At 38.9% G+C, this 26,306-nt stretch overlaps 1 protein-coding gene across 2 annotated transcripts; it reads left to right on the plus strand.

Annotated features, from left to right (window-relative positions):
* Nucleotides 1-616: 616 nt before the first annotated feature.
* Nucleotides 617-25,682, plus strand: AZI2 (5-azacytidine induced 2). Of its 2 annotated transcripts, XM_040055340.1 has the most exons (8): nt 617-858; nt 9,098-9,327; nt 12,368-12,493; nt 12,821-12,920; nt 14,536-14,684; nt 17,683-17,744; nt 20,451-20,566; nt 23,282-25,682. In XM_040055340.1, exons 2-8 carry the CDS (start codon nt 9,103-9,105, stop codon nt 23,668-23,670), a joined length of 1,167 nt encoding a protein of 388 aa, XP_039911274.1. In that variant the 5' UTR covers nt 617-858; nt 9,098-9,102; the 3' UTR covers nt 23,671-25,682. The 2 variants fall into 2 exon arrangements, with proteins under 2 accessions (XP_039911274.1, XP_039911284.1); XM_040055350.2 differs by lacking the exons at nt 617-858; nt 9,098-9,327 and adding an exon at nt 10,465-10,582.
* The last annotated feature ends 624 nt before the right edge of the window (nt 25,683-26,306 follow it).

The raw sequence follows: 26,306 nt of genomic DNA on the forward strand, positions 1-26,306 counted from the left end.
CCTCTCTTTTAAGGAGAGACTGTGGGAGCTGGGCCTGTTTAGTCTAGAGAACAGATAACTGAGAAGAGACAACTGATTAGTGCACATAAATATCTCAAAAGTGGATGCCAAGAGAAGGGTGCCAGACTCTTTCTGGTGGTGCCCAGAGACAGGACAGAGACCAACGGCCACGAACTAAAACACAAGAAGTTTCACTTCTACACAGGGAAGAACTTCTTTACACTGAGGGGAGAGAGCACTGGAACAGGCTGACCAGGGAGGTCGTGGAGTCTCCCTCTCTGAAGGAATGCCAAACCCACCTGGACGCGTTAATGTAGCACCTTTGGCATCAAGCCTTGGCAGGGAGCTTGGCCTGGATGTTCTCTAGAGATCCCTTCCATCTCTAACAATTCCGCGACCCCGTGAGACCAGGTGGGAACGGCGTTCCGTAGGAACTTCCAGGCCGCTCGGGGCGGTGGCAGTCCCACCCACTGCCGGGCGGAGCCAGCGCTCGGCCGCGTTTCTCGAGGCTCTCGGCCGGGCCGTGCGGCGGCCCGTTTGCACGCCGGGACTTGCAGTCCGCCCTCCCTCCTCCCTTCCCGGTCAGCCGGCGGGGCCGCCTCTCTCCTTCCGGGAGCGGCGCCCGCCCGTTGGCAGGGACCGGGAGCGGCGTTTGTTGACTTCCTCGGAGGCGGCGGGGGCGGCGCCGAGCCCCGGGAATTCCCCGCGGTGGCGGAGGCCGAGGCCGCGGCCGGGCCGGCGGGGTGGGAGCGATGGGCGCTCGAGGGGGCCCGAGCGGAGACCGCGAGGGGCGGCGCTGCCTCCCCGCCGAGCTGAGCGCCCGCCGTTGACCCGCCCGGCCGAGCGGGGCCCGGACAGGTTGGTCCCGGCGCGGGGGGAGCGCGGGGAGGCCCCGGGCTGCTGGGGAGCGTCGTGGCCCGGGGAAGAGGAGCGACTCCCTCTGGGAAAGGAAGCTGGTCTTTCGTTTTTCCCCTGAAAACAGAGTCGTCCTCGTAGAAGCGCAGAATTATTAGGGTTGGAAGGGAGATAATTTAGTCCAATCCCCCTGCCAAGGCAGGGTCACCTCGAGGAGGTTGCAGGTGACACAGGAACGCGTGCAGGTGGGTTTTGAATGACTCTAGAGAGGGAGACTCCACGCCCTCCCTGGTCAGCGTATTCCAGTGCTCTGCTTCCCTCATATAAAATTCTTACTCATGTTGAAGTGGAACTTCCTGAGTTTCAGAAGGAGCAGGCTGTGGGTCTTGTGCCGTGTCCCTGCCCGGTCACACTTGGCCAGAATAAGGGGCCATCCCATGGGGGGACGGTGAGCAGGGCTTACAGATACTGGGGTTGGGCCTCGGGCAGGCAGTCGGGCTGTTACAGAGCTGCCACCGATCAAGCTGGAAAACTGACGTGGGTTCTTGGAGCTGCAGTTTGTGCCTTGGCATACGGGGAGACTGGCAAAGGAAACGAGCAATGTAGGACTGTGGGTGTGAAAACAGAAACATGATGGAATATTGGAGCTGACAGGAATACAGGTGCTCCAGGCTGTGTTAGTTTGGAAGAAAGGAGTGCAGATGAGCATTGAGGTAGTTGTGTATGCTAGTGGTGCCTTCAACTTTTAAGAAATTGCCTCTTTAAATTCTTGTCACCTGGTAGGGAAAATACCCTTGTCTCCTTAAATAAATTGGACCGCTAGCAATTTAGAAGTGAATGTCAGTGAGTGCTTTTAGGAGCTTTTTGTTTCTTAAGGAATCTCTTAATTTCCCCACTGCCTTTCACTGTATGTTTGCAGTAAAATCAGTGTGCTGGAAGCAGACTCTGGAAAAAGTGGAGTTAGGGGAGAATTATTGCCAGGATAGTTAAGTCTGCTCTGGACTCCAAAGGTCAGTTTCTCTTCTGCGACAGTTTTCTGGGAAATGTTGTTAAGGGTTATGGGAAACATGTAATTTCCTGGATAGTGGTGTATGATCACGTGCTACTAATAATCCAAGTTATCTGTTCTCACATCTATTTTAGAACTTTAGTAATTATACTAGAATTACTATAGAAATCAAAAGAAATCTAAGATAATGACTACTTTTTGTTCTTTAAATAATTGCTGTTTAATAACCGGACTTTTGTTAGAACTGTTTTTCAGACAATTGCCCTATAACTTAAGTAGGTGACTATTGACTCAAATTTGAAGCAGAATTTTTTCATCTAAACTCTCAGTGAAGTCACAAGGCAGAAAGCACTGGTTGACTGAACTCTAGATTAGACTATATGATGGGTTTAGCCACCTTCTCACTCCCCAAAACTGTATTTTTTTGCTAAAATTAAAAGTTTTTCAGAACCTTGTTTGGTGCATTTGCAGTTTAGAAAAGTGTGAGGTGACCATTGCCCAAGTACTAGCTAGGTTATGTTTTACAACGAAAATTAAATAGTAAAAAGTTTTTCAAAAGAGCAAAGATGGTGAAGTGACATCTTTGTGCAGCAAAAATGGGTAATAAATTAGAGAAAGTTTTAAGATTGCCTAAATTTCAGCAAGTATTCTACTTTGGTTTTCAGCATATCTCTATTTCCTATGTGACACTCAAAAGGTGGGGAAAGTGTGAAAATTATTGGTCAAATACATGAACAAACAGTGCTTAGGGGACTCAGGGCAGAGAAAAAAAAAAATTTCATCTCACAGCATTGGAAGATCATAGAGTTTGCCTAGAGTTGCAAATGAAGTAACATTTGTTTGTATTATTTGAATGGGTGCATTGAATTGGAGATCGTGCACTATAGAATTTTAAATGCGGGTTGCCTACTTTAGGAAGGTGGAAACTCCCCTGTCAGTGCACATGCTATCTATATCTGGTTTCTCTAAAACAGAATATGAAGGAAAAAAAAAGAACACGTAGAAGAAAACAGGATAAAATACATTGTAGGTTTACATGATGCATGCTTTCACAGGGATTTTATCGAAGAGGAAGTCCAACAGTCCATATTAAATAAAACAATGATAATGAGATCCAGTTTGCTAAGATGGCAATGATAGGATTAACAAAGGGGTCAGGATAGGAACCAGCTTGGTAGGAGTCAGTGGGGAGTTCTGCTGAAGGAGACTCCATACCTGTATGCATTTTTCCATGGTTCACTTTGGAATCAATCTTACGTTTTTGCTAAATGTTTATACTATCGTTTCATTAATTAACTAATTTACATGATTATACAATGTTTTTATGTGGAGTTCTTAGTGTATGAAATTGTAGATGCCACTAAAATTTGACAGGACCCTTGGGGAGAAGAAATTAAATTTTAATTAAGTGACATATAAATGGCTTGAATATTCAAAGTCTTCCATTTAGAAACTGCTAAGTGGACCTTAGGTTCAAATTACCAGGTTTGTCTGAAATATTGCCATATAAATCTGAATATAGAATTTTAGAAGACAGCCCAAGTTCAAAAGGACCTGGGAAGATCATCTGGCCCCCCTATAAAAGGGAGCCAGGATCAGATTTGCTGGCATCCTGTCCAGTTGTGTCTTGGAAACCTACAGATGTTGTGTTAGTGAGTTGTAGGATGCCTAAGGGTGAGACTCACTTTCCTTCCAGCAGCTGTAACAGGTGAGGCACATTTCCAGTTGAATTAGAAGTTAATGCAATTACATAAGGCTTATCACTGAACTTGTGAACTTATTGAATGGTAATTAATATGGCAGTTTAATTGAATAGAGGGAAACGAGAATTGGGAGGTAGGACCTGCTGTTTGGTTTTCAAAAGAAGATATGAAAAAAAAAAAATCCAAAACAAATCCTCTAAACTTTTGGAAATAGTTATTCCGTATAAACCTTTTGAAATGGGAATGAATGAACAGCAAAAGAAGGGTTTCTGTAACCTTTTAAGATACTTATATTTGGTGCTTGAAATGTTTAACAGCCAAAAGCCATCTTCTTCCTACTTATGTTTCTTTGACAGTACTGCTTCTAATTAGTTTCAACATTAAATGTAATAGTTTAATAAACAGGATTATATGATGCTGAAAGAATAATATTTTATTGACTCCTGGGTTTTTATTTTCACCCTTTTCAGGTAGTTGTTAGGGAGAGTGATTATTGTGTCAGCATTCACAGAAATGCAGTTTGAATAAGTTACATTGAGGATGCATAAGGCTTGCAAATTAGCAGTGGAGGTACTGGAGTCTGACACTGTTCAGAGAAAGTAAAATTTATCAAGTGCTGTTGGCATAAAATGGGCTTTTTATTGCTTTTCTGCTCCTTGTGAGAGTAGATTATTTATTGTAAAAACCTTGAGATTGAAAAAATTGGCTGTTGTACCTAAGGAGATTTTTGCTCGGCTTTTGTAGCTTACCCAGATGTTCAGGATAGATGAGCTACAGTGATCTGGTGTGTGAGCTTAGAGACCGTGAGTTTCCATTTCCTGAAGGCAATAAAACGAAAGTGCTCTGGAGTGCTGCTGTACGTGCTGGTGTGTTTCTGAAGGAGCACTGAGTGCGCTGACACGGCCAGGCTGTGCTCAGGGTCTGTCTGGGAGGGCGCTGAGCCTGTGGACTTTGGCCATACAGAAGGAAGTAGCAGCTACTGAGATATGTATGCGTGTGTGAATTCTTTTTAGTCTTTATAAATGGAGCAAGTGTGTGTAAAAAGTGATGCCTTTCCCTGTAGAACAGTCTGTTCACAACTGGAATCAAAGAGGTCTAAGATTTCTGAAAGAGAGATGTAAAGTGATGGATGCTTAAAGAGACTAGAACTCTTGCTTGTTTTAACATCTTGTGTCAAATGCTCCAACTGCTGTGTGGAGTTTTTGATGCTGGCTGCAGGAATTCTGTATTATTCCTTGCTGTGCTGAAGTGTCTTTAAAAAAAAAAAATCAACTTTTCTGAAATTAAGGTGAGGGTTGTAACATGCTCCATCAGGATTCCTTTGGTTCAAAGGCATTTCTTGAATTTAAAGGGGTTTTTATGTCTACATGCATATATGTATACCCTTCTGTGTAATGCAAAATAAATCGGTACAAAAATTATGCTGTTGTTATCAACAGCTGGAAACTGTTCATACTACCATTATGAAGTCAAACCCTTTGAGTCTGAAAGGCAAACTGGAAAACACCCATCTTGATATCATTTGCATTTGATATTTGGAGATATTTTGAAAACAGTTTTGTTCTCGTGCAAATCAACTGGTAGGCCAAAATGAGAATCTGCTTCATACTGGGAAAAATTTAATGTAAGCCTGCTTTTACTGTCTCTCCTTCTGATCTAAGAATAAGATTAGCATTTCAAACTACAGAGCTCTGTTTGTGTAGTGGTCTGTTTGTTATTAGAGCCTCTGCATCCCATGTTCCTTGTATGTAGAATGTGTTTTATATTTAACTGCCTCCCATGGAGTTAATAACTAGTATTCATAAAACTCTTTAAAGAGAAAAGCTATGTTTCTGCCAAGCATTAGTAAGATACGGGAAAACATTCTTTTGCTCAAGATATTTATTGTATTGAATCAAAGCTGTTCTATAACCTATGTTGAGCAACAGAAGTGATTCCTGTTAATTCTTCTTTTCTTCACATTATGTGAAAAAAACCATAAGTGGTGCCACCTCTTCAAACTCATTTGCTTATAAACAGGGAACATAATTAGTCCTGTTAGAACTGAATACTGTTTCCTTTCAACAGTGTATTCATGTTGGGTTTTTAGTTTGTTGGCTTTTAAACATCAGTTATTTAATACAAGCAGTAGTACTGGTACTCATTTAATGTATTTATTTTTGGACATAAAGTTTAAAGTCCTTTTAAGTAGGCTGTTTTGTGTGCAGATCATTCTAAAGTGTAAATGCAATATATTTATCCCAGGCAAAATATTTAGCTACCGTGTTGAAATAAAGGGAGTAAAAAGTATTAGGGGGACCTTTCTTGGTATGGGGTGTCTGGTAAACGGGATTGTGAAGTTTGCCTTAAGGAGGCCAAGATGGACATCAGTTGTATTCATAGACATTGACTTGTCAGCCTATTGCTTCAAATATTTTAGTGAGAAACCTTTCACTTGAACTGGTTACTGTAGAACAGATTATCTCATGAATTGCAGCTCCAGAGAAGTCAAAATGCACTCAGGTGTTTTGGAGTGTCAGCTCTGGGGCATTTTCAGCAGTGCAAATAAATGTGACTTTGAATTAGGAGAAGTCAAACAGATTAAAACAGGGCAGAAGTCTGTGGCTGGACTTGGTGAACCATCCTGAAAGCTCTTCTGACATCCTTCTTCCAGACTGAGGAGTCATCACCTGTGAAATAATCAAAGCACTTCTTTGATTGTTGCTGTCAGTTCATATTTTTAAAATGAGGTAATATAGTATTGGGGACTCTTAAAATTTGATTCCTCTCCTTGAGTGAAATTAAAGACTACAGCTGTAGTTGGGGATTTCTTACAGACGTAGCCTCTTTTTCTATACTGAAGGTTTCTGTCTATCCTGACAGCAAAAAATGCTGGCTGAGCTGTGCATTTCACCATGGCCTTTTTATAGTACTGCTGATCTTGAACTGTTTAATGGCAGCTTGTCATCACTTAGTAATACCATTAGTCAAAAATGTGTATATTGGATTTTTCAGAACTGTTATCTTGGGTGTAGAAATTTAGGAAAGCATGCAAACAAAGTCCCTTTGAATGATGTGGAATTACTTGCTTCTCTTCTAAATAATCTCCAGTTCTGGCTTATAGAGCAGCATCAGAAAAGCCGAGTTGAAAAATGCTATAAACTAAATGAGATCTTTCAAATAAAAAAATGTTAGAGTAACTGGTCTTCCTAGCAGGTGAAGTTTAGGTGTGCACTTGAATTTATAAAATAGTATTTGTGTATGCTGAGTCTTATTTGGAAGGTGTTTCTGTTTTGGAAGCTCATAAAGGCACTTTTAGTTAACAAAATGCAGAATAAATATGGTCCTGTTTTCCCACATTGCCATCTCCTGGTAGCACTGATGTGTGCAAGAAGTAGGGAACATATGATGCTCAAATTTAGGAGCTATAGGAAAGCATGGGGACAAAGATCTATTTTATGTACAAGGTCACAAATCTGCTGCTTTCTTCGAGAGATAATGATAAGCTGTGACACTTCTTTAACGACGTTTGAGCCAAGAGTGCTCTGAGAAAAGGAGATGTGTTGCCTTGAGAGGGCAAGCTCTTGGGAATTTGATGAGATGGGTGACAAGACTTGCAGGGCCTTTGGTGAAATGGGAGAGGATAAACTGGTATGTTATGCTCATCTTGGAGGACAAAATGAGCAATTCCTTCAGTGAGTTAATGCAGTTTGAATGATGTGGTGCTTTTGGTCAAGGTCACCTTGTGCATGGAGTGATACTGTTCTTACAATGAAAAGGAAGCAAACCTGTTTTGCAGGGTTCTTTCTACTAAAATATCATAGAAGTCACAGAATATTCAAGACAGAACATCAAGCAAGGGAAGCTTAGGCTACTTTTTTTTGTCAGAATGCATCAAACAATGTACATGGCATCTGTTCACCCCCTGAGCATAACTATTAAAAGGAGCTCAGCTTTGGTTTGTAGTACTTTTTCTCACTGTTGAAAAACTCCACTGCTGTCTTATTTAGTAGAAATGAGCTGTCACAGTTTTTTATCATGTTGTCTAACTGGCTTGGAGCAAATTGAGACAAATGTGATAACAGCACTATTGTTCAGCAGTAGCTGTACTACAGCTCTTCATAATGCTGCACTCTGAAAGCTTTCCAGCGTGGTGAGAGAAATTTGACCATATAGACAAGCTCCAGGCCTTTATTTCTTGTAATCTATAAACAAATGGAAGTGTAGTTTGAATTCAAATAGCAAATACACAGTAGAAACGGCAATTGTGGCCATGGGGCTTTTTTGCACTAATGCCTGCCTTTTCTGTAAGGTTCTGCTGATCAAGTAGGTTTTCTGTTGAAGTGAGTTTTTCCTGCAGTACAAAAAACCGTCTTCATTATGCTCAGTTCTTTCATTCCAGCATTTCTGTTGGTTCATTAGCTAATCATCAGGAATCTAAGGATTTGTTGAAGGGGAAAAAATAACAGTGTGCTTTTTGTAGAAATCACCTCTCTAGCTTGTTTATCGGGAGTGGTGGGAGTGGTATTGTCAGGCACTTTGTAGCATTTCTGAGTGTTGCGTAGGAATACAAGCAATCTTGATGTTCATAACTAAATGCAATTAATTGGTTGGTTTTGCGCTTTGGAGGTTGGCTTGTTTTTAAATAAAACCCCAAAACTTTTTCCAGGTAACTTATAACTCTTAAGGAAAATGCTTTTGGGTGTTTGCCCTTGAGACCTGTTGCTCAAGAAAATAGATAGGATTTCTTTAAGATGGTATTTTCTTATTGAATGTTTTGCTGTGCCTAAATGACTTGGGTTGTAACAAAAACTCAGTGTAACATACTTTGCATTTGTCATTCAGGAGGATCTGCCTGATATTTTAGAGTGACGCTTTACTAATGGTCAGATTATTTTAAGTTTTCTCCACGGATATTGAGGGAGGTCTTGTTACTGTGCTTGTTTTCATTCTCATCGTACTTCCAGTCAAAATTTACTGTAATTGTTGTTCAGAAGGTGGTTTTCTACTGTGACCAAGGAAAGAATAGCTACTCATGCAGTCTCTTTAAGGACTAACACAAGTGTACTTTAAGATTCCATTTTAAAGTTTGGGAAAAATATAAGTATTTGCCTTCAAAAGTAAAGAAACTTCTGCACTTGTGCTCAGGAATCACAGGAGTTAGTTGATTTTTTTGGATCTGTACTCTCTTTTACTGCTCGGTGCTGGCTTGCAAAAGCTTAGATATAATATTCCTTTGTAGTTAGATCGTTGGTAGCAGCCAAATTCTACATTGGTGTTAAGACTTAATAAAATTGAGTTTGAGGTTTCATACATCTGATAGGTACTCAAAATATTTTTATCAAGTAGCAGTGAAACTTGTCTTCTCTAAACAGTGTATTTTCAAGATAAAATGGATTTCAAGATTTTTCTGTGATATTAAGATACTTCCTGATTATTCTGTCTTGTCATACTTAGACAGAAATGCCCTGCGGTATTATTTTGGAAGGTTTTCAGACTCCTGATGAATTTGTCTTTGTGAAAACTTAGCACTTATATCTGTCTTTAACAGCTGACATGGAGGAGTTGGTAGAGGATGACATCTGTATTTTGAACCATGAAAAAGCAGACAGTGCTCACAAGAGAGACAGCGATATTCCTGTTCCATCATATAGCGGAGATGAGTCTGTTGCCTCACACTTTGCGCTTGTCACTGCATATGAAGATATCAAGAAACGACTGAAGGAGACAGAGAAGGAAAACTCCTTCTTAAAAAAAAAAGTGAGAATTTTAGAAGAGAAGGTAAGAAAATAGTTGATGTACCAGTTTCTGGTAGCATCTTCTCTTTTGCTGCTGGATGGCAGAGAAGAAGGCTAAGGATTCAAAATATACGCTTAAAATAATATCCGTGTTAAAAATTTTTTTGTAATTTGTTTTATTTGTTTAAGTGAAATGCAGTTTGTTTCTCTAGTAGTGTGGTTGTGTTATACTGGCATTTTTGATCCTCACTGGGCACATATATGATGCCATGCAAAGACAGTACCTCTGATTCTGACAGATGTGTAGTTGCCTCGAATTTGTCACTGTAATCTGGGTGCCTCTTTATGGTGTTTATTAGCGTGGGCACACGTGACGCAGTATTGTTGAACAGTGGGGTGCAAAGCTTGTAAATTATCAGAATCCAGGAATTGTCTGTCAAAAGACTCCCTTGGGCTCAGCATACCAAAATGATAAGGAAAAATTTGTTGCTAAGAATATCCAGCTAGGTCTAGCTAATCACAACCTCAAGCATGAAATACAAAGTTGTAACGCTTAACCTAGATGTTGGCTGGCTGGCTTTTGATGCAGTAATCATGAAACATAAATGAATCTTGGAATTTGTTTTCTAGGCCGATTCTCATGGCCATAAACTAGTAAAGTTCATTAAAGCTAAAAACTGACCAGGGCACAGGTTTTTCTCTGCAAGTAATGAATGCTGTCATTAAACATATATCCTTTGTTCAGTATGAGTGTCTTTGTACTGCAGGAGTTCTTGACTTTGATAGATTGCTTTCTTATATAAGATGCAAAGATAGATCCTAGTGTTAGAGCTGAGACATTTTTTATTAATCACTCCTAACTCTATGCTACTGACTCTTAAAACTTTCCAATTGTGTATTATTTTGTGGCATCGGAATGAAGAACTTGAGTCACGCTTGGGACAGTGTTGAAACACTTATTCAGGAATTCTTGGTGAAGACAGGATTCACTTTCTCTCAAAAAGCAAAACTGTCCCAGGACTTCCTTTATATTAGGTCTGTGGGAGGTGTTGGGAAGAGGAATAGAGCTTTAGACCTAATATTCTCTGAACCATGCTGAGTGTAACATCTTTTATGTGGTTACTTGTAGGAGAAGGGAATGCAGGTGACCTCGCCCCTGATAAGTAACAGCTGTGTTAATTACCCGATACAGCCTCGCCCCTGATGAGTCACAGCTATGTCCAGTAAAGATCAGTGTGATAAAAGGGAGTGGGGAATCATGCAGAAGGATCCTGGGGAGAGAGAATCACTGCTGTGAGGTCAGTCTGGGTCTGTAGTTAAGAGCTGGAACCTGCTGCCATAGTCTAGCTAGATAAAAACCTGCGGTCAGAGTCTGCAAACTGATACCTGCAGTCATAGTTTAGGAGGGAAATAACCTGCAATCAGAGGCTGCAAGAGAAACCTACAGTAGGAGCTTGCTGCAGCCAATCAATGAATAGTTGGGAGTCAGGATGGCTAAGCTGTAAAGAGGAATAAAGCAGGACTCATTTCATACTGTGATAAACAAGAAGTCTGTGTCTTGGCTCATTTCTACCCTCTAACAAGAGGGCTGCTGCAACAGTTACTCAAAATCACAACAAACAGGATTTGACCATGACAATTTCTTTTGCCTTATGTCTTTTGGTCTGGCCTGTTCAGCTTAATTCTCTTGAGGATGATATTTTGTTTTCTATAGAGAAAACTTTTTAGTATGTGAATACTATAAAAATGTTTCTATGAGGGAGGTGTATTGAGAAGGCCAAGACTGCTAGTGATTTTCAGTCTTTGTCACTAGCTAATATACCTGTATGCTTAAAAAATAAATGGGGAGTTACCCCTTTGAAGTTTTCAATTTTCAACGTGCATGAAAACTTTCTGAGAGCTTTTTAAGGCTTGTCTTCTATTTGAGTGGCTCTGTTAAGGGGAGAAAAATATAAAGGACAAAACTTAAAAGGAGTCATACACATATTTAAAAAAAAAAAAAAGCAAAGGGCAGGCAATTCCTATCTTTGTGGCTTGTTTTCCCATACTTTCTTTCAAGCAAACCCATAAAAGAGGAGATATTTAAGGTAGACACATGAGTGTCAGTGCTTTGTTTTAGTAATTTTTTGTGTGTGTGACTCTAATTTTTAAGAAAATATGTGCAAATCTGATGTGAATATAAGAGGTACTCTGTGTTTAAAGTAAGTGTGCAGGATAAAAAGAATGAAAAGGAAAATGCAATACTTAATTAGAGCAAGAACTTTTTGCATGAATGGTTCTAATTTGATGTAACACTTTTTTTCTTTGTACGACTGTTTTTCTTTCTCTCTTAAGAAAAATGCTGAATACATTTTAACTCTGTTCCTCTTTTTCTAGCAATCCAGTTGACAGCGCTTGTTCTGCCTTGCTTGTATTTTGCCGTAGCAGGCAATGAGATGGTGTTGATCTGAAAGTTCATAGTTATTTGTAAAATAATTCTGCTTTGGCTTTTCTTACATAAATACACTGAAAAAAATTATTTATGTTATGAGGCATTTAAGAAATTATGTTTGGTTTCCTTTGTACTTTCTAATATTGTGCCTATATGAACTTTCTAATATTGTGCATATTCTATATGCTTAAAACTCGTTTTCAAAAAGCAGTTTACATTTTTTCAGAGCCTGGAAAGGTGTGATTAAGGGATTGTCAGTGTGAGTAATCGTGACTTACGAATGGTTTTTAAGTACTCATAGGAGTGAACTCATGGCAGTCTACTGGAAAGTATCCCTGTTCATGGCAGGGGGGTTGGACTAGATGAGCTTTTGATTGCCTCTTCCAACTCAAACTACTCTATGGTTCTATAAATCAGTGAGCATTAAGTATTGTTAGCAGTTTCAGAATTTGTAGACAACCTTTGTTGCGCTTTTATAAAAAGCTTTGGCCCGTATCATTGTATTTGATTAATTTATTATCTAAACTGAAAAAAAAGAGGAAAAGCTGTTAGATTAATATTGCAGGCTGTACCATTGCCTTTTTAAAATTTTGCAGCTCTCAGCATTAACATACAAAGCTTCTCACTTCTCCTTTGTGTGTTAAACGTTCAGGTGCTTGGCTCCCGGCTGGAAGAGGAGTGCAGCTCAGTGGGGCGGGAACAAGTCAACAAGGCGTACCAAGCCTATCGAGAGGCCTGCATCGACCGCGATCATCTGAAAAGCAAATTGGAAAAAATGGTGTGCCTTTCTAAGTAATGACTTCAATGCATGCTTGATCAGTACTGCACAGTTTGTACACGTCTACTGTAGAATGAACTTTATATACTTAAGATCTGTGGTGTTGGTTTTATCACTCTTTTAAAGTACATGACAATACTTTCTGTAGGTAATAACAATTTAAAGGACCTCGGTTTTATTACTGGGCTAGAATAATGCTAAAAAAATATCAAAGCAGTATTTCTTGTTGTATTTGTTCTAAAATACTGAACACGATACAGACATGATAGAGTAATGTTTCATAAATTATTTTGTGTTGGGGTTTTTCCCCCCCACCTCTGGAAATAGGCGAAAGAAAGTGCGGCATCCTTGAAAAACTTGAATGAACAGTTGCAATCTAAAGAAGTAGAGCTGTTACAACTAAGAACTGAAGTGGAAACTCAGCAAGGTATGCATTCGGTTACTTCATCTGAAGGTATGATCTCAGGGTATGAAGAGGTTTAACCCTTTATAGGGGGGAGGTAAGAGAGGTATGAACAGCACTGAGATACTTTGAACTTGTCTTCATTCTTGTGAATGGTGGTGTGTATGTTCTGAGGCTATTGTGTTCTTCCACCGTAGATGATTTACAAATTTGAGAAATGGGCACCACTTGACAGTTTATAGGCTGTGTCATGTACATCTCTGGACCCCACCACCTTTTCCTCAGAGGAGGGCAGAGGCCTGTTCAAGTTAAAGATTGTTCAGTCAATCCCACTTCCTCTGGCACCTGCAGAGGGTCCAGTATATTGCTTTGTCTCGTTGTTGGGATATGACAAATACCAGAGGATGTTGTACAGCAATAGCTGCACTCACCAACAGTTACTTAGGTGGCTGGAAAATGAGAAAAGATAGAAAGATACTGGTTGTAGAGAACCTGGTGAAAAGAGGAAGGAGAAACTAACAGTATATCCGGGCAATTCTAAAAGCCCAAATCTAGCTTCTCTTACTGCAGTTGTAAATGTGCTGTGTATGTGATAGACACATAAAACAGAAGAAAAAAAAAACCCCCTTGATTAATATAGTTACAAGAAAATGTCATCTGTCTAAAGTTAGAGATATGGACTGACTTCAGAGTCTGTACAAATGCAGTCATTTGAAAGGCATTTTTGAGTATGTCTGTGCTTGAATTGGATTACTCTCCAAGAGGACCTTAAGCAAGTAATGCACCACTTCAATTGGACAAATGTTTAAACCTAGAAAAACAAACTGCGGGTAGTGCTGGTATCGCTGTTGAGGGACCTCATTGTTTCAGGAGGTAAGAATTGCAGAGTTTGTGAGGAGAGCTCTGAAAATGTGATTATTTCAGTCCTTGTTTGTAACTTGATTTTGCTCATAAATGGACAGAGTACCCTGTTTAAAAAAATGTATCAGTGTAACTTAAGGTTGTTTAAGCTATTAAATTTGGAAATAAATGTACCATGCAGTTGAAGATTTGTGGGTTTTCTTCCTGTCATGTTCTTCCTTTTCTTGTTGTCTCACTAATGCCCTGCTACTGATCAGACAGTAGCATCAGCTTAGGTTGCTTCTTACTATGTGAATTGCTTCAGTCTAACAAGATTTGTATAACTTTTATGCTTTCCCCTTTTGTTTTGATTGTATCTTTTGTTGTTCTGTGTGGAACTTCTTCGTGTTAAACTTGGGGAAAACTTAATGGTAAATGATGTAACAATACAAATCTGAGGGCCAAAAGGCTCATGTTTTCAGAGCATGTAAGTTGGGCATATATGATGTGTGTTTGCCATAAATTGATTTTTCTATTTCCATTGCCTTTTTTATGCTGGTATTTCCTTTTTCTCTGCATCAAATCTCCAATGCATTCCTAGAAAGTAGAGCTCCATGCTTTGAACCCAAAATATAAACTACCTCTGCCAATAGCGTTATCAGTGTTATATTTCACTGTTGCCATAGACTCCAGTTTCTTCAGAATATGATGGTTTTGTAGGGCATGGGCTGGTTGCATATTGAGTTAAATTCCTTTGACTGAGGTTGGAATTTGATTGTCTTGCTTGTCTTCTTTACAGTGATAAAAAGTCTGAATTGTACTCAAGCTGGCTGGGAATTAGAGAAGCTGAACAGTGACCTGAAAGTGCATAGTCTGGAACAGGATCTAGAAAAACTCAAGGAAGAGTGCAACAGTCTCAGGAAGGAGTTGCAAAATTCCAAGCAGAAGGTACCTTAATTTTTAAGGAATTTTTGTGTTAATGGTTAATTTTAAATCCCATGGTCAATCAAAATCAAGGGTTAACAAAATTATGAAGCATACAATTGAGTGAAAGATGAATATCTTGGTAAAATTTACCTTAGATATTTTCATAGACTGTCTTTTTCTTGGAAATAGGGACAAACTCCTCAAGGAAGTGTGCATGGCATCAAGGTTGTCCATATTTAAGGAGTGTCTGGATGATGCTCGTAATTATGAAGTTTAGTTTTAGATAGTCTGCAATGAGCAGGGAGCTGAACTTAATCCTTAGGGGTCACTTCTAACTTGAGATATTCTATGTTTCTATACAGATGAGATTTCCCAGCCATTACCTATATAACAACAGAAAAGAAAGCTTTGGTTTTTTTTATAAGTAGCCACTGAAGTTCTGTGTAAGCTGGGTTCCTAAGATAGTTTGGGCAAAAGCTGGTCTGTATTTTTTTGTTTGTTTGTTTTTTAAACAACAATGGGATGATACTGTTAAAAGATGTCATCAGCTTTGTTTAAGGAGGTCTGGCACTTCTCTTTAGGGTAGTTGCATGAAGCTTGTCAGTAAAGTACTTCTTTTGGCACCCTTCTTTGCCATTTCTGGGGCAGATATCTGTTTTGAGGGACATATTTTGTAACCTAGACATTGTTAGGATCTCAAAAAGAAAATTAAAATAACAGTAACAAAAAGCACTAAGTTATTGTCTAGTACATTCTTTCTATTTTCCATCTTAGTTTTGATGAAAGGTACAGTGCCAGTCCCTAGGACTCTGCAGTCACAATGAAGTTACACAGTGAATATAAAACATTTAAATGTGATTGTTTGAGGAGGCAGACTGTTTTAAATTCCTTGTGGTCATTAATAACAATGATTATGTAATCTTGAATCACACAGCATTTGAGTGAGTTGGCATTTTTTTCCACTAGGTGGGGATAAAGCATGTGAGGTGTTCTGTTAACTTCCCTTACTGTTGGTTGTTTCACTTGTGTCTGGAGGTCTTTCCTGTAAAATCTGAAGGATTGCTGTAACTTGTGTGCAGTTCTGGTGTCTTCGGGTAACTCTAGAACAGAGTAACAGCTGCATAAATAATTGCAGATGGTATTGTGAGAGTGAATGATGTCAGAGAGAAAAGACTAAAATAGCAGTTGTAAGGAATACTACATGTGACACTGTTTAAATAATGCTTATACCAGCAGCTTTTGTTGCACAGAACAAATACAGGGAACGGCTTTTTGTTTTGTTTGGGGGTTTTGTTACTTCTGGTTTTTTTCTTTGTCTTTAATATAATTTCTTCTTGATCCTGGTAACTGCTTAATATAGAAAATAAGAAAGTGCATCATTTCAAATGTGGTGTAATACAGTGCAATTTTTTTAAGCTATGAAGTTGCATCTTTGGGAGATGGTGAGAAAGTTCGGGAGGGGAAAATCTGTCAGGTGAAATACAGTCAAGTGTGATCAATGGGCAATGACAAATCAGCATTATTTCAACTCAGCTGGTTGTTTTCATTATTACTTATTTTCATTACATTAGTTTAGCTAACATGAAAGTAGTAATGAAAGTAATAATGAAAATGAAAACAGGAAAGCATGTTTTCAAATGTTTTCTACCTTAGGTGAGTGTACTTTCTGTTTTTCTGTACTTTTTGATATTCTTACTCAAGTTTTACATTGTAGTTGATAGAATGTGTTCATTGTATTGACAAGTTGCTTGAAATGTGTACAGGCTGCATTAAAGCCACTATAAAGGTATCAAATCCACAACAGGTTTGGCTAGAGATAGTGGTAGGACGTGGAGAGAAGGGATACGAAAGGGATGGAGCTGATCACAAGTGAGTGTCTAATAGAAACCCAGCTAACAAAGTGAGCCCAATGTTTGATTTGTTAAGCAGTCCTGGTAAATTCAGTGAGGCTGCCTATATGTGCAATTTTGAAGTAGTCTTTCAGACTGAAGGGATAAATAATGTTCTGTCATAAAAGTAACCAGTGGAAGTAAATCTATACTGACTGAAGCAGTTTGCATGAACTTAAAGATCTTTATATACTCTGATGGGAAAAGAACAAAAAAAGATTGTTTAAAAAGCAAAAATTGAGAAAGACTTTCAATATCCATTAAAAAAGTGATCAGTCTCTAATTGTGAGAGTGTAGAAATAGCTTCCTCCTGCTGCTGAGGACTCCAGGACGGTGTAGATAAATATAGATGAGAGATCTCTGAAGTTAGGTTTTAGAAGATGAGGTTTATTGTAAGGGATGTGGGGGCCTTGCTCTGAGCTGCCAGGCTGCAGCTCGTGGCAAGGCCTAGGAAAATGGGGGAAGGGAGAAGTAGGGAGAGGAAATTCCAAGAGAGGAAAGTCCTCGGGGAAGGGTGCGAGCAAAGAGAGTGTCCAGCCCCCCTGGGACCCCTTATCAGGGGTCTTCAAGGTGGGCTGGAACAAGCCTTGGGCCAATGGGGTTACAGATACCTGATACTTCAGGGGAGGGGTACAGGTGTGGGATGAACCATACATTGAGGGGTGAGACAGAACATTCCATTTGACCTCTGGGTCTGGCTGCAGGTAACCTTCAGATGGTCACATAACTGTTTTCCCAGAGATCCAGTATCTAATACATCTCAAACATCAAAACTTACTTTCAATTCTATCTCACTTACAGGTTTCTCATTCTCAGAATAGAGGCAATCATATTTATAGGGTTTTTTGGCTTCCTCCTTCCCAACATGAGAGTTCAGCTGTTTAAAAAAAGTATGGAGGTGGCTGAGCAATGCCTTCTTATAAGTAGGTAGTTTAAGCATTTTTCAGTGGAAATTCTTAGCATAAGTTTTTATTTCCCTTTTGAAACCCACTGCAGCTAACACAAATGAAGACTACTTTACTTGTGAATTTCGGTATTAGGGAACTTGGAATTTCACTGCCATTTTTCAAGAGAGGAGATCTGAAATCATGTTCATTCATTCTCTGTCTTCCCTTCTCTCTGTTATACAGGACCAGGCTCAAGAGGAAAATCCCTTAAATGGAGACCACCTTCAAAGTCAAGACATCCAAAGGTATGAAATATTTTCTTTTCAGTTTCCTGAGGGACAGTTTGAACAAGTAAAATATTCTTGCGGACTCTTTAGGTGTGTTATTTCAAGTTAGATAATTTCATTGAAAGTCTAGGTATAGTTATTTAGCAGGATCATTGTACATTTTTTTCTTTGTTATGTTTGTAGTTGGGGATGATGCTGATGAACATTTGTAGTTATGCCTATTGGTGCACTTACATCATTTTCCACCAGAGGGAAGAGCAGCCCTTCACAACTCCAGGCCTTGGTGCTTCCTTGGGTGTTGAAGAGAACATACAGACACTTCCATTGCATGTTCTCTGGTGCAGTGATAATAATGCACACACTGCACACAAATCACACTTTGTCCTTTCACCTTGGCTGGATATTTACTCCTGTGGTTCCTCCTGGAGCTTCGCAGTCAGCCTGATAAAAGATGTTCTCTCAAGACACAGCAGTTATCTCTTTGACTGCTCTGATCAAACTGATCATTTGATCAAATAATTATTGATCAGAGCAGATTTATTCCACCAAGTGGTGCTCAGGTGGCAGCCATCTAAAATAGCATATCGACAGTATAGTGTTTATTGTAATATCAGTACTGAATGTGTAATAAATATGCAAGCCCATCCAAAAATCTGTGGAGAAAACTCTTGAAAAACCTCCGATGAGAAACATTAGTTGTAGCAAGCAGTCCTGCTTTTTATAGAAAATGGAGGCATTTGCACTTAGTTAACTTTTTGGAAAGTAGTTATTTCATATTTGTGAACAGCCTGCACATGTCTTTTTAAGTTCTCAGTGTGCAAATCCAATTTGCTGTAGGTTTAAACAGGCTGTTATTGTGAAGGTTTGTAATACATGTTAGAAGGCAGTACAGGATAAACCTCCAAGCACAGGGAATCCTTGGTTTCAATTACAAATTCCTTGAAAATTAGGCTTTGCAATGGGATTCTAGGTCAGTGTCCACAAAAACAATTAAAATCTGTTGCATGTGATTTAAGTGGAATTCTGGGACTGGAGCCCTTTGCAAGATGCTTGTAAAAGTGCTGAATACACTTTAAAAAATTATCCAAACACTTTCCTTCTGGTTGGTGGCAGACACTGAGCTGTCCTTACATTTACCACTTCTGTATTAAATATTGGACAGTTCTGCTTTCACATAATTAAAATTTTTGATCTTATTTTTTAGACCAAAATGTGAGAATTAAGGAAGTGTGGTTGCCACATTAGCTTTAAAATCAAGCTGACACCTCTTAAGAGCTCAAAGAGCCAAAAGAAGTCTTCAATAGAAATGCCACAGGTTTAGCTGAATTGCTTGAAATATCAATTCTGAAAATTCTAACTTTCTGTGTGCCAGAATTGCTGACACTTAATACATGATTTATTAAAATAACCAGCTTTCTGTGTTCTTTAACAGAGCTTTATGAATCTGGATCTTTGTATTCTGGGGAAGTATTTCTGTGGATAGAAGTTCTATTTCTTTAAGGGAACTCTCTTAGCCTTGACTTGCATCATAGCTACTCCTCAGAGTGATTCTGAACACATTTGTGCTTAATATTTCATGCAGGTGTGATCCTGTATTGCTATCTTCAAAGGATAGTATTGCATGAAGTTATAAAGCCTACTAATTCTTACTCATCTTAATAGCTTGAGATATTGAGCTGTTTTCAAATAAATTCCTTTTAGGTGAATGTAGTGAGGAAGAAAAAATTCTGGAAACTCTCATCCATTATATTTGCCTTCAATAAATGTGTTTTGGTAGAATGTTAAGCATTAAAAAAGCATTAAATTGTTCATTTCATGTTTAAGCTGAAGTAACTATGTCCTTATGTCTTTGAACACTAAGTCAATTATTAATCAACATAAATGTCATATTCAGTGATCCTTTGCTAGCAATTTTACCAGAAAGCATATGGTAATGCTGACTTACTTTTTTTTTAAAATTTCTTACCAGTTATTAACCTGAAACGTCAGTGTTGGAACAGTGCTGCTGTTGCTAAATATGTTTCTTGTATTCTGCTGCCTTAGAGAATGAATTGGAACACAATTTTTTACACTGTCTGATAAGGCAGTGTATTAACACAAATCGGATGACTTGAATATGAACGAGTGTGGTTTTTATTTTAGTCTGGACTCTGTGCGTATGCTCAGTTTGGGTCTGAATTCAGTGTAGCTATTTAGTCTGAATTCAGTGTAGCAACATGCATGGTATAAGACCCAAATACTGGGTTTTGATTATTTGAAATTACAATCAAGCAATATTACTAAGCTCATAATATATGTTGGGGTATGTCGTCATTTATTGAAAGGTATTCGGAGTTAACACTCTGCCTTTTTTATAACCTGGTGTCACTTTATATAAAGTATTCCTTTGAGATGACTAATTTTATTGGAATATGGTTAGTTTCAGATACTAAAATGAAAAGTTTCCTTCATATTTCTTTCCCTTGGGGAGTTGAAATTATTATAGTATGTCAATATATAATGCACTGTATAGTGTAATAGGCAAGAATCAAAATATACAGTGATTCCTGTTTTTAATGTAGTTCTCAGTACTGTTCAGTCCATTTACAGTTATGGTACTCTTAACAAAATTTGCAGTGTGTGTCAGGAAGAACAATTTATTAACAGTTAACATTTGATAGGCATGATAATAGGCTGCTTTAGAGACAGCAATATTTAACTTGTAATAAATTTTTGTTTTGACAGTATGCAACAAATATATTGGGACCTGAAGAGAGGAATGTCTAATTTGCGTGTAGTGACTGACAAGCAAGCTGAGGTCCTACTAAAACTGCAAAGGAACCCACCAGGGGCCAAGAAAGGCAAGTCAGTGTTTGCAGTAACAGACCTTACAAACACAAACAGTTGATTCAAGCTGTAGCATTTTAAAAATAAACTAGCTATCATATCTTATCAGAATCTCATCAATTGAAGTTGATAAGCTAGACTGTATTATGGTTCCAGCTTACCCATTTTCTGCTTTTGCTTCTGTCTCATACTGGTCAACTTCACACATAAAGGTGTTGCTGATGTGTTTTTTCTTCAGTACTGTATTCTGTTCCCCTTGTGGCTTTTTTCTCAGTCAAGTGTTGCTTATGTGCACAAGGCTGAGGTGTTAAGTTTACTCGTATTTGACCTTTTACCACAACTACTTCATATTAGGGGGAAAAAAAATCTTTTTGCAAATGCAGTCTTATTTTCCCAGTACAGAATATATGAAGTATTAAATTGGCAATATTTTAAAATCAGACTTTAAAAAGACTGAAATTCCCTTATGGTTCCATATTTCCTTATGTTGTATTCAAGCTGTCTTTTCTAACAAAATGCTACACAGTGGGACATTTTCTGAATGTCATAATACTGGGGAAGCAAAACTGCCTTAAATAATTTTAAGCGTTAAATATTTTTTCACACAAACCGTTTAAAATTTCTGTGAGCACTTCCATCAGACAGTTCTGTTCCATACATATGTTTTCCACAAGCCAAATGCTAGACTATCTATCAGTCAAACTGTGGTAAAGAGTTGATTTCCTTTGTTTCCTGCTCACTTCAATTGTGGTCTTTACTGTGCTCAGAATACTGGTGGAAGACAGTGAACTTGGTTACAGTGTACTGGTGACAGTCTCTGATGTCCCTGTCCATTATCAGAAACATTTTGTTTCTAAACAGCTCAGTGAGGTAATGACAGGATTCACCTCTCAAGCAGTCCCTGTCTTTGTGGTCAGCAATGACTGATGATCACTTTGTCTGGTACTTGGGTGATACAAACTGTCACCCATTTTCTAGACTTGGCCCCATTGTTACCAGGTGAGTGTGGTCCTACAATTCTAAAACACCTTTGTCAAGTAACTTCAGCAGAGAAACTGGGAGCTGAATGAGTCCAAATAATCTTAGATCTGTCAAGGTTTGATGTGATTATATACTGTCTTTATATGCTTATTTTTAATTTGGAGTTACCTGTCTTGCCACTACACAGCTACTGGATTTTCCTCTTCTCCTTGGTGAGGAGTTTCATTTTCTGCAGTTGTTATGCAGTTGTTCATCCACAGCCATAGAAGGCATTCTCGATTGATCAGGAAACAGTGGACTTTTGCCTTTTCATCTGTAGACTTTTTTCAGTAATTTTTCAGAAGTACATGGGCGTGGACAGGTCTGATCTTGGTCATCGGCCACACTTACGAACGCAATACAGATAAATCTTTGTTTATATTTAGAGACAAATCTTGGCTTATGCAAAATATGGGTGTCTGAAAGCTTCCACTTCCTATACCTCCAGTACTGACTTTTAGCATCTACAGACCAGCTGCCATTGTCGGATGTGCATTAATTTCTGCAGAACATGTGTTCATTACTTTGTGTGGGACATGAACAGTATCAGTTACCAAGTGGATTCTACTTAGCTGTTATGTATGGAGGAATTTTCAATAAATACCTGTCTTTGTGGGTTTTTTTCTTTATTTTTTCTTGTTGTTTTGGGGATTTTTTTTTCTTTTTTTGGGGGGTGGGGTGGTTTTGCTTGTACATTTTCAATCCATTTTTGGTGGATTCAATTTTTCTTGAACTTCTAAAGGTCTGTAGGCCTCAAATTGCTTTTTACACCTGCTGGCACAAAGATGCCAAATCCAGTGCTTTAGCATGCCTTTCAGACATGATGCCCATGCTGTTGGAAAGTGGTTTGGGTTGACATCCACAAATTTTAATTTATTGTGACAAACAGAAGTTGTATTCTTTGACAAAGATACCAGCTTCTTTTTCTGTCCCTTAAGAGCTAAAGTTAAAAATTGCAATTCATGCTCAAGATTAACAACTCTCTAGAAAGCTCTATGGAGTTGAGCTTAACTGCAGAAAGCATTAATCCACTCTGATTTCACATTTATGTACATTATCACTACAAAACAAAATGACCTGCTTGTATTTGGCCATACGTTCAGAAGTGTGTTTTCCATTTCAGGTAGATGCTGTTCTGTTTCAGAATCCCCCCCTTCCTAACAGTTTGAACTCCTCTGGAATGTCACATGGCTGAACATTGCAGTCTGTCACTTTACTTTTGGAAGTCAGACAAGAGAACCTGTGAACATGTGTTTCCCTCTTGCTGCTTCATGGGCAGTGGGAATTCAGGTTCTGGGTGGCACAAGAATCCAACTTGTTAAAAGAATCAGTAGATCAGGAAGCAGCATTCAGTCTTCTGCATCTGGCTGATTTCTCCAGGCTTGTGGAAATGGTCTCTGTTTCAGCATTCATTTCAGTCCGGTCAGAAAGATCCATCTGTTTATCTGTCTTGAAATGGGAGTTGGGAAATGTCCTTGGAGTTGTGGGTGTGTTTTAAACACTGTGACTGCAGCATTTTGGGTTCATCTTGAGACTGGTGAGGGTAGTAGTATGATGTTTGTAGCTTTCAAGTAGTTACTGAATATGGTCCAAAACCTTGTGGCTTGAAGAAAGTGTGTTTAACATCCCTGCTAGACTGTAGTACATTTGGAGTACATGAAAAATGCATTAGATAATGTAATTTTAAAATCTTTATCTTCTTCCTTCAGCTGCCTGTACTGCACCAGTGCAGTGTGTTGACTTGAACATTTCCAAGCTGAATTTGACATCTGGGGTAGTCTATAAGAACCTCTCACAAAGCGATAAAGCCCTCGGCAACGCTGTGCCTCCCCCTCTGCTGAGAGATGCCCATGTCCCGTCAGAAAGGGTGACCCTACAAGCCTGGACAGATGAGAGACCAATTCCAGTTGACGGCAAAACGTTTCAGGAGCACCATTCTTACGGAAAGAGCTCTCTGGAAGATAATTCCTGGGTATTCCCAAGTCCTCCAAAGCCCAATGAGAATCTGTTTTGGGAAACGAAAAATAGCCCAACTTTGTTAAACTGTCCAGCAGATTACCTGGATCAGTGTAATCAAAACTGTCTGCACAAGAGTTAAACAATTTTTAGAATGAACTGAGGCATTTTTGGAGTGATTCTGAATAGGCACCTTAATGCTCAAACTTCTAAGGAGAGTAAACAAATTGCTTGAAATGTTCTGTCTTTATTTTTAATTCTAGTTCCAAATCAGAAAGCCTAGTCTTTCTCTGCTGTAAATCAGGAGCGAGTCCCTTGATGTTAAAGCTGTGCTGGTATAATGTAAATACAAAGAAATCTAGCATGGGGTCTAGATAGTCTTGTACTGCAAATGACATACATTTGCTAAAAATCACACTGAAAGTGAGTTTGTGGAATAAACCAAAATAATCCAGTTCTGAATTTGTTTGCTATTTGTATGTTATCGAGAAAATACTTGGTATCCAGTGTTAGAACTTGTACCAGCTCTGAGCTTATATTTTGACAGTGTTCTTTTTCAGAAAAAGACATAATATGAAGAATTGGATTCTCTCTTCCTTCCTCCTTTCAATTAGCTTTGATTCCTCTGGTTTGTAAATGTATTTTTCTGTAATTTTTAACCAAGAAAGGTAAGTTGTTTTGGTTTGGTTTTTTTTTCATTTTTTTCAACCCTGATTTATATGAGATAGTGGCAAGAAAAAAATCACCCCTAGGCTATGCTGTTACGATTGCCCTGTTTAGGGCTTGATTGTGAATTGTGAAGGACTGTAAGTAATGCTGCTGGACACTGTGAATCCTGGAGGTTCAGCTTGTTTCCCTCAGTTCCTGCTGAAGGGAGCTGCTGTAACTGCACAGCGGTGCCGCCACAGGCCCAGCGTGCTCACAGTGCAGTTTTCCATATCGTGCCTCCTTTGCACAGCACCACAACTCTTGACTCTTTATTCCTGTGGTGGTGAAGGCTACTAACTTTTTTTTGTTGTTAAAGAAACAAAGCCTTAATTTAATCTGACTTAGTATTGTTGCATTGTTGATATACAAAGTAAGTGTTTTTGTGATGTCTGTATTATGCCACTGAGAACCAGAGCTACTGGAATTCCAGCTTACCTGCTTTATAGATTATGGGTGTCTAGGCACTACTTTTTTTTTTTTTTTTCCCTTTTAAGGCCATGAACTGTTTCTTGACAAATATAATTTATGCTTTTTTTTGGTGTAAACTTCTCTGCTTCATATCTGGCTTAATACAGCAGGGTTAAGCAAAATGTCTTGACTGCTCAAAACGTTGAAGAAAAATGCATTGTATTTTAGATCCATGATACCTAACTTGTAATGGGCAGGAATATATTTAATACTGAATACACTATTTACAGATGTGTGGGTGGGTGAAGTATTCAGATTCACAGATCCAGCTTAACATCAAAGTAATAAAAATTAATTTCACAGCTGTTTAGTAGCCACTTATCTTAAGATTGCTTGCAAATACACAGGGAAGCTCTGGCCATAGCACAGCCACAGCACTGATGGGCTGTAGAAGCGTTATGAGGGTGCTGCGTGACCTGTGTGGTTCCAGACACTCTCCCCTGCACAGTAAGTACTTCAGGCAGAGCCCATCTTTCACTTTGTCTATCAAAGGCAAAAAATGCCTTCCAGATATCTTCTCCTGTACTACAAACAGCATACATAAACAGTGTTTCCCATTCACCACATATTGTTTTTATCTTTCTATTATCTTGCTCACGAATGCTGGGATGTCTGTGATTAATGGAAATGGTGTCAGATGCTGGAATTTATTCTGACCAATGAACACAGCTGACTCAGGGGAGTACAATCTCTTGGAAAGTAATAGAACAAAATCCAATATGCATAAAACAAATCCAAGTCACTATGCTTTAGCTGACAGAACCAACTACCTATGTAATAACAAAGAAAATATTTCTCATGTGGCTGCATAAGCTATATGGTACCTAGTTCTAATGTAGCTTACTTTTGGGGTTCTCCAGCTTAACATTACAGAGGTTTTCTATTAAGGAATGTAATAGCCAACAGGCATTAACATGATTTGTGCAATGAAGGAATTCTACTGTGTAAGTTATTAAATAAATTTATTTTTGTTTGAAATTGGTTTCACTAACAAATTTCCTTTCTGTATTTGGCACAAATTTTTTTGCTGAAGTTTTAATTCCTTTATTGTGTATAAATGTTATTCCAAATACAAACAATTAGATTTGAGGTTCATCACTTTGACACAAGAGAAAAAAAAACAGCTGTGTGTTGTAGCCTGCATCAGCATATTGTGGGAGAAGTATCCTCCTGGATCTTGAAATCCGAAGGATTTAGTTAGCTTAAGTTGTGGTGCTTTGACTGCTTGTGTTAAAAGGTTCCCAGTTAGCCTGTTATGTCCTGTGTCGAATTAGGATTTTCTGTGCAGAACCTGAGAATTTCCAGGTTTTGCATTTGACCCTTGGTCTATATTCTGTGCTTCTTCCCATGCTGGAGAATGAAGCAGCAGTGTTTATTGAGAGGGACTCCAGCAGCACTGCTGCTAACTAGGGATAATAGGGACTGATGCCAGAGAGTTTACCGCAGGCAGCATTTCCAATCCACTCACTCATTGCCATGTCCAAGCTGTAGCATTTGAAAAGAAGTCCCCATATTTGGAGTCACTTGGGAGCTCCCTGGCTTGTGAAGCATGTATTGGTCTGAAGCTTACAATCAGATTTTGACTGAAGGTGGAAAAGTCAT

The sequence above is a fragment of the Hirundo rustica genome, chromosome 1, assembly GCF_015227805.2.
Source record: "Hirundo rustica isolate bHirRus1 chromosome 1, bHirRus1.pri.v3, whole genome shotgun sequence".
NCBI classification, from domain to species: domain Eukaryota; kingdom Metazoa; phylum Chordata; class Aves; order Passeriformes; family Hirundinidae; genus Hirundo; species Hirundo rustica.